General features: G+C 46.6%; 1 protein-coding gene across 1 annotated transcript in view; it reads left to right on the top strand.

Annotated features, from left to right (window-relative positions):
- The first annotated feature begins 362 nt into the window (after positions 1 to 362).
- Positions 363 to 8,288, top strand: part of ZZEF1 (zinc finger ZZ-type and EF-hand domain containing 1) — a 58,725-nt gene continuing 50,799 nt past the window's right edge. The window contains 5 exon segments of the mRNA XM_030962626.1: positions 363 to 395; positions 397 to 699; positions 4,786 to 4,930; positions 5,921 to 6,115; positions 6,974 to 7,145. Coding sequence (XP_030818486.1) covers positions 363 to 395; positions 397 to 699; positions 4,786 to 4,930; positions 5,921 to 6,115; positions 6,974 to 7,145 — 848 coding nt within the window.

Here is an 8,288-nt window from a genome sequence, read left to right as displayed (position 1 = left end):
AGTCTATGAATTCATGAACTCCCCCTTAGTTTTCGCCACAGAACCGGGCTCAGGTGCCGCAGTCTCCCCACGGGATCGCTGTCCCCAACCTTCGCTGTCCCCCCCGTGTCCCCTCACCGGCCCCGTCCCTGTCACGGGAGCCGCCGGGCCGGGCTTTGCGGCAGCGCCGCGCCGCTTTGCGGCAGTGCGGCGCTTTGCGGCGGTGTGGCGCGGTGTCGCTTTGCGGCGGTGTGGCGGCCCCGCGCTGACAGGTGCGGCGGGCGGGAAGTTGCTGACTAAGGCGGGCCGGGCCGGGCGGGGACCGGCGGGAGCGGCGGCGGCACCGGCGGCGGCGGCGGCTGCGAGCGGCTCCCGAGCGGCTCATGGGGACGGCGGCGAGCCACAGCAGCGAGGAGGGAGGAGGAGGGCGCCGAAGAGGGCATGGAGGGGGCGGCCGGCGCGCCCCAAGCCGGCGCGGCCGCTCCGGCGCTGCCGCCGGCCGAGGTGCTGCTGGAGCAGGCCCGGCTGCGGGAGGCCACGGCGCGGCTGCGGGAGGCGGCCCTGCCCGAGCCGCTCGTGTCGCGGCACCACAGCGCGCTGGTGCGATGGCTGGAGGAGCGGCTGAGCCGCGGCGACGAGGCCGTGAGCCTGGAGCAGTTCTGCGAGGTGTTGGAGAGCGTGTCCCGGCTGGCGGCCGGATCCCGCGGCGAGAGCGAGGAGGTGAGAGCGGCGGGAAGCGCCGTCCGCGGGCATCGGGAACAGCTCGGGAGGGGAGGAACCTTGGGGACCATCCCGTTCCAGCCCCTGCCACGGGCAGGGACACCTTCCAACAGAGCGGGCTGCTCAGAGCGCCGTCCAGCCCGGCCTTGGGCACGGCCGGGGATGGGGGTTCCCTCCGGGGATCCGCCTGTCCGGGCAGGGGGGTGATCGGCATCGGGGGAACCTCCGGGTGCTGCTGGGGGTCGGTGTCCCCGAGCCCTCGCTGTGGGCGCTGCCACCGGCTCCGTGGCCATCCACACGAGCCTGGGGACCCCGGACACGCGTCCTGGTACGTGGGGAGGGCCAGGCCAGAGGGTTCTGCAAGGTTGGGAAAGCGGCTGCTGCTGTTGATGGACAGCCTGTCAGCTTCCAGATATCCCTTTAAAAGAAAACTTATGTCAGTTATCAGTGATCATGCTCAGCGGCCACTGAAGAATAAAATGGGTTTTTACAGCAATATTTCTGCTGGTGCTGGTGCAGCTGAGAGCGCAGGTGTGGTGGGAACACGGGTAGGAAATCCTGCCTGAGTAATTCCTCTTGATACTTACTAGCGTTATCAGCAAGTCAAAGTTTACCATGCTGGATTTTATTGTAGCCTTTTAGGACCAGCAGTGAAATTGTCAAGCATTTCTTTTATTGTAAAGTAGGACTTTTGGAAAATGTGTAAGGAAGTAGTGTAACAGAGATCCCCTTCCACAGGCAGAAGGTGTTATGGTCAGCTTTTAATGGTAGAAGAGAGTAGTTTTCATTTCTGCTGGGTTTTCCCCTTCTGTGGGAAATGATATGAAGAATTTAATGTCTAGAACACTTAAACTTTAGCTTTGTTCTGTAGTAATCCAAAATGCAGCAGAACACCCTGTTGGGAATTCCACACTCACTTGAGAAAGTGGCTGTGTCTGAATTCCTGAGTGCAAGCAGTTCCTGAGCTCAGCAGTCACTTCCTGCTGGCTTTGTTTTGCTCCCGAGCAGCAGAACAACTGTGTAAACTGTTAAATCACACACACACGCCTCAAATCAGTGCTGACAGGTGAACAAGGCTTCTAAAAACTGGAAGGAGATTCATTTCATGTCCAGATAGGTGTGTTTTCACCAGACTGGTTTAAGTAGCTTGGTGAAATGCTGCCTCCACTTGCAGCTCGTTCACAAGAAGAGCCAGTAACGAGCACATCTTCATTTGTAACAGCAGCAAGGTGAAATGGGTCCATTGGGGTTCTTCTTGTTGGCACAAACAGCTGGGCTTTGTGGGCTGCAGAAATATTTTGAGGATTGTCTGTATTTCACGTCCTCCTCTGCATGAGGAATCTATTTGTTTTGGTTTCATTTCCTGCTCCAGGGAGTGGGGAAAAAGCTTGTCAGAGGATTCAGCGTGCCGCGGATGTGTGGTCACATCTGCCCTGCAAAGCTGAGATGTTGAGAGTTCTGTGGAAAACCTTGATGTCATCATTTCTGGCACTAACCCATCAGCTGTGGTGTTTGAGCTTTCCTTTCACGCTGAGGAGTCACTTTAGGGGTGGCAGGTCAATAGGTTTCACTTTTTAATGTCTCTGGAGTCCTGTCTGGCACAGCCCAGGTTTGATCTTCTCGGTGCAGGGCTTTGGGCACAGACTTCAGATGTTTTATGAACAATGTTTAAATGCAAAGTCTGTTTTCCTATATGAACTGAACCTCTGAATCCTTCTTGGTACTGCTTCAGCAGTTGTCATGTCATGTACCCAGCTTTGGCTGGCAACATTAATGCTGCAGTTCTACTGAGAGCAGAGGGTGAAACATGAAGTTCTCCCAGGTCACCTTTCAGATACCTTGTTGTGCCATCCAGCTCTTGAGCTCTGAGATGAGGGCTGATTTTTCCATGTGCTGTATTTCCAAGCAACCCTCTCACCCATCATTTCCTATGAAGGATGTTTCTCACATGCTTCTTCATGTTCAGGGTTGAACTGTATGGAGTTACTGCATTTATTTAGGAGCAGGATGAGCTGGGTTGGGTAAGGCTACTGCCGAATTGTATCATGTCCCAGTCCTGCACACAGCTCAAAAATTCTTTACAGGTTGACACTCTCTTTTCCCCCCCCTACTTTTCCCCATTACACAGGACAGCAGTGGAAATTGTATATGGTTTTTGTCAAATACAGAGTTTAAGTTATACTGAACAGTCAAAAATAATTTTAGAGTTCTATGTTTGGTGCAATCTCCTGAGATCAGAGGAAGAGTTTAAAAATAAAATAACAAAATACTGCATTATGATTTGAGGAAAAGCATATATGTAGTAATCCCTCCTAACATGAGAGTATAAAAAATTGCTTCAAGCAGGTGTTAGCAGATTCAGCCTTGTTGCCTTGTGTTTTATTGTCACCAGTAACATCACAAAACTTGTTCATTTTGTAGTTTAGTAATTGTGCAGTTTCACTTCAGGTATGAGGGAAAATGGTGAGAATGGTGAGGTGTGAAACTGTACATTGAATTGTTTTGGCAACTGGGTTATGTCTATTAGAATTAATTCTCTCTGGCTTGTTGTCCTCAAGCAAAGGTGTTGGGTTTTTGTTTTGGGATCTGCCCAGTGTCTGGGCTGGACTGGCCCTGGTGCCTGCTGGATGCTCAGCACCAGCTTTGCTGCTCAAAAGAATTGTTTAAAGGTGATCATTATTAGCTTGGGTTCAGCTGTGTGTATAATAAGACACTCTAAAGTTTCCAAGCTCAAATCCAGCTCTGTGCCACAGAAGTGCCATGAGAGCTTTAGTCAGCTAAAACACTGTGTTTCAATTCTGTTGTCTTGTGAGGACTTTGCTCTCATTTTACTGCTGTAATTATGCCATGGTTAATTGGCAGGTTATTTTGAGCTAATCATTTCAGGCTACTCCTCTCTAGGATAGCACTGTTAATGGTACATCAAGTCTGATAACCAGGGAACAAACCAAGAGAGGGAAGCAGGAGCTTCCTCCTGAGCAGCAGCAACCCCTTGACTCAGACTCCTGTGAGATCATCTGTCCTTAGAGACCACATTTGCTTGGTTTGTGTGGCTCAGCTTGGAATACAAAGTTCAGGGCAGGGAGACTCAAGTCTTGCTTGTAAAGAAATATCTTTTGTAAGTACATTCCCAATTTATATGAAAAAGGTGGATGCTCCTGAATACTGCATTTTTCTTTTCGAACAAGTTGCATTTTTAGCAGTTAAACAGAAGTTTGTTTCAAAATTAAATCTGATTGTGAAAACATAGCCAGATTTTAATAGTAGTGTGTCACTGAATCATGAGTTGTCTGAAATAGCTAGTTAAAGTAAATTACATTTATGGGCATAGTTCTGATTTATAGGCTCAGCTGAATAAAAATACCTTGTACATTTGTTAGTTCAAAGTTGTGAAATGCTGTGTGAGTTACTTTTTGTACTCACACAACTTTTTATATTAAAAATTTTATTAAGGTCAAAGTTAATAAAGCTGCCAGTGGTTCTCTTCAATAAAAAAATTCCCAAACCTTTTCTAACTCTCTCCTTTGTTTTCAAAAACACTTAGACAAACTATATTAAACTGATTTTTGGTGTAGGAGGACAGTTTATGGAAGGAAAAATCAAATAAAAAATATTACTGTTCTTAGGACAATTTCTTAAATAAAGAAAATATGTAACCTCTGGAGGAATTTGAGTGGATGCAGTGAGAGAGGGATGCAGCAGTGATGAGTAATCGAAGGTGTGGCTTTTGGAACCAAAGCACCCTTCAGCTGAGGAGCTTTTTGCTAAGCAAAAGCTTTCCTTCCTTCCAGTCCCAGCTACCCCTGGATGGATCCTGCTGATTCACTGGTGTTTATGATGGGCTGTCTCCACCTAAGCATGACTCCAGCTGACTTTTATAGGAAGGCAGTGCAAATACCTTCAAACTTACTAAATGCTGCAGATTTCCAGCCAGGCTGCTTCCTGTCACCATGAATCCAATACTTTGGGGAATGGATTCTTTTGATTTTGTTTTACCAGTGTTACAACATTTGTTGCTATGGTTTCTATAAAATACCTTGCTTTAAGGAAATATGCTGAAATACATTTTTTTTGGTTACTCTTCAGGCCTTTGCACAATTTGATGCTGAAGGAGATGGCACTGTTGATGTGGAGAATATGCTGGAGGCTCTCAAGAATTCTAGTGGAGCAAATCTTCAGGGGGAGCTGAGCCATGTAATCAGGCAACTGCAAGCTTGCTCACTGGTGCCAGGTATGAGAGCAGAGTGTTGGAAGAAAGGGTTTCCCAAGCCCAGCCCCATAAAAAAGGTGCTGCTTCAATAAATTGCTTTAATAGCATTGCTTGTCCTAATCTTATCAAAACCATTCTCCAGAAGGTTCTTAGTTCTTTAATGTCAAGCAAGTGGAGTTGTTGTAAATTAAACATTTCCCATAATTGCATGCAGAACTTCCTTTCACAAATAACCACTGTTTCCTTCTGTGTGTGACTGGGGAGTGTCTTACCCCTGTTTGGTTCACCTCACAGACAGAAAATGTACCTTGCAGAATTTTGGTGAATGCCCAGCTAATGCAGCCTTGTACTTGGTAACTGGAGGAATAAATCCTCCATGGAGTCTGTTCCGGGGGATGAGTCACATATTTTATTATTATTATTATATTGTTATTCAGCATTTGAAATCCTGATAAAACATAATTCAGGTTTTATGGTTGCTAGTTCAGAAAGTGCCAGTTTCCGAATTTGATTTCTGGGATAAGTGTCAGTTACTGGCTTTCCTTCCAAGTGTTTGATGATAAGTGGCTAAAGGGGATTTGCCTTAAAGGATCAGACAAGAAACACTAGAATTTGCTGCAGAGCATTCAGAGGAGAGGACTTGGAGAGTACTGTTGTATGCATGTGCATGCACTGGGATTCAGGTACCAGTGCTCAGGAACTGGCATTTCTGACCAAGCTGGTGGAAAGCATTGGGAATAATCCACAATTCCAAAGGGAAAAGCTCAGTGTAGCTCAGGGTAACTGTTAACTAAGTAGAAACTGCTTCACTTAGATTTTGAAGGTAAGGATTTGGGGCAGCAAAATAAATATGAGATTTTTGGTAATTGTTTTGAACTCCTTCAGGCATTTCAAGTCGCTGGCAAAAATATTTCCCTGCACTTTTCCCTGCTGTAGAGTTGAGCTACATCCTCTGATAGTTTTACATCCTTCTCACATTGTGGTGCCTGAGGAAATGCTGTCTCTTTCTAGGCTTTATTGATATATTTTCTGAGTCCAAAGAGCGCCTGGGCCTTCATGCCTCGATGATCCTGAGGTTCCTGCACAGGAACCGCATCTCCAGCACTGCCATCCCCTACCCGGTGCTGGAGTACTTCAACAACATCTGCACCATGCGCTCCTCCGTGCTCAAGGACTCCTTGGATCGACTGCTCCTCAAGGAGAGAGGTGTGCAATGCTTCCCTTCTTTTGCAGGATTTCACATGGCTGTGAAAAAGAGGCTACAGATAAAATGAAAAGCTTTCTCGACTATTATGAGGTTGATCTGCATGCTTCTGTGAATTTTTGTTGGTTTTTTGAAGCACATAAATTATTTCCTGAACTACTCAGCAATCTGAGTAACACTCTGGAATGTTCTTATCTTTCTCCTGGCCTGTCTCAGAATTGATGGTTACTCATTTGTGATATTCTGTATTCAGTCAAATATCTCTACTAGTTCTAGAAACTTAGTTTCCATGTGAAGGTGGATGTTTTATGAGGTTGACTGTTCAGTACTAAAAGATACTTTATCATTTTGGGCTGGAGGTGATGAATCTTATACTGTATCTCTGATGGGACTGCCCTGGTCCCTATGGGGAGGGCTCCTTTTCTTTGCAGTTTGACTAGATATTTTCAGATTTCTGCATTTCTATTGAAATAGATCAAGTTACATGGGAAAGAGAGTGCTTTGTCCTTTCCCTCAAATACATGAATTGAAGTTTTCTCCATTGTAATTTATTTTGCCTTTCATCTGTTTGTATTTGGGCACAAAAATAATAAAGCAGCGTTGAAGCCAGTAATGAAAGGGGTTGATAAAGGCTATTGAACTCCAGGGAATGGAGTTGTTTTCATACAGAGAGTGGTAGATGGAGATTATTGCAATTTCATCTGAAATGAAACTTTGCTGTCTCCTAGTTCCTGTCAGAAACATTCCTTCAGGGCCTGTGTTCTGTGCCAACAAGTTCATTTGTGTGAGACAGTTCTTACAAAGGTATAACAACACTCAAGACAGGCCAGAGAAAAATATTCTGAGTGGTTTCTTTGCAGAATACCCCAGTGATCTGAATGGTGATCAGGAGTCAGACAAGCTGAAGTCTGTCACAAAGTGCTACACACACATCGAGACCTCCTCCAATTCCGCCGATATCGACAAGATGACGAACGGAGAAACCTCGTCCTTCTGGCAGTCGGACGGGAGCGCCCGCTCCCACTGGATCCGGTGAGCTCAGGGCTGGGGGAGCTCAGGGCCTTGGGCTCACAGCCAGGAGGGTGGGCTGGATCCATCCTGCCTGGATGCCAGGCTGCTCCATGGCTCCCCTCCTCAGATGGGCAGGGGAGAGAGAATGTAACAAAAGGCTCTTGGCTCAAGGGCAGGGAGCTCTCTCACCAGCTACCATCACAGACTTGATTCAGGGAATTTAGTTCAGTTTATTAAATCAGGGTGGGGTTAGGAGAAGCAAAAGCAAATCTTCTTCCCAGGCTTAGAGAAAAAGGGAAGAGAAGTTATCTCCTCCCCTTCAGAGGTACAGGGGGATGGGGAGTGTGGGCTGCACTCAGTTCATCACATGCTGGCTCTGCCACTCATTCCTCCTCAGGGGCAGGACTCCTCACATGCTTCCCTGCACCAGTGTAGGGTTCCTTCCATGGGAGACAGTTCCCCTCAAAGTGCTCCAGTGTGGGTCCTTACAAAATCAGAGTATTGAGTTGGAAGGGATCCCCAAGGATTGTCAAGTCCAGAACCTATGTGAGTGGCCCCTATGGGGATCAGTCCTTCAGGAAGAGGCTGCTCCAGCATGGGTCCCCATGGGATCACAAATCCTGCCAGCAAACCTCCTCCAGTGCACACTGCTCTCCATGGGAACAAAGGTCCAGCCTCCAGCAACTTCTCACATCCTGTAGCCTCCCCACTGCCAAAACCTTGTCACACAAACCCAATACAGGTGTAATTGAAAACAGCTGGAATTAATGAGAGACAGATGAATACAGATAAAAGCAGAAGTCATTAATCTCTGCATAAAATTGAAATCCTGATTGCCAAATAAAAGGTCACCTGTAAAATGCCTGTATCTGCTGTGGTGACACACAGCTTTGTTGTATAGTGAAGCTTTCCAAGCTGTAATACAGATGCAGTGGTTGGTACTTGAATAGAAACACTCTGCCATTGTCCAGGAAGTTCCATGAAACAGAAATGCTCAATGAAACAGAAATGTTTAGTGGTTTTTTTTCAATGTTAGAATGTGTGCTTCAAAGGAAAAAAAAAATCTCATTTTTGTCATTATTAGCATTGTATTTTTATTCCTGAGGAATGAATTCTCAGTTGAAAATATAAATAGAAAATTCTACAGTCTCTCAGAGGCAACTG

This window comes from Camarhynchus parvulus, chromosome 19 (assembly GCF_901933205.1).
Source record: "Camarhynchus parvulus chromosome 19, STF_HiC, whole genome shotgun sequence".
Lineage (NCBI taxonomy): Eukaryota > Metazoa > Chordata > Aves > Passeriformes > Thraupidae > Camarhynchus > Camarhynchus parvulus.
This window is presented reverse-complemented; position numbering and strand designations above follow the sequence as displayed.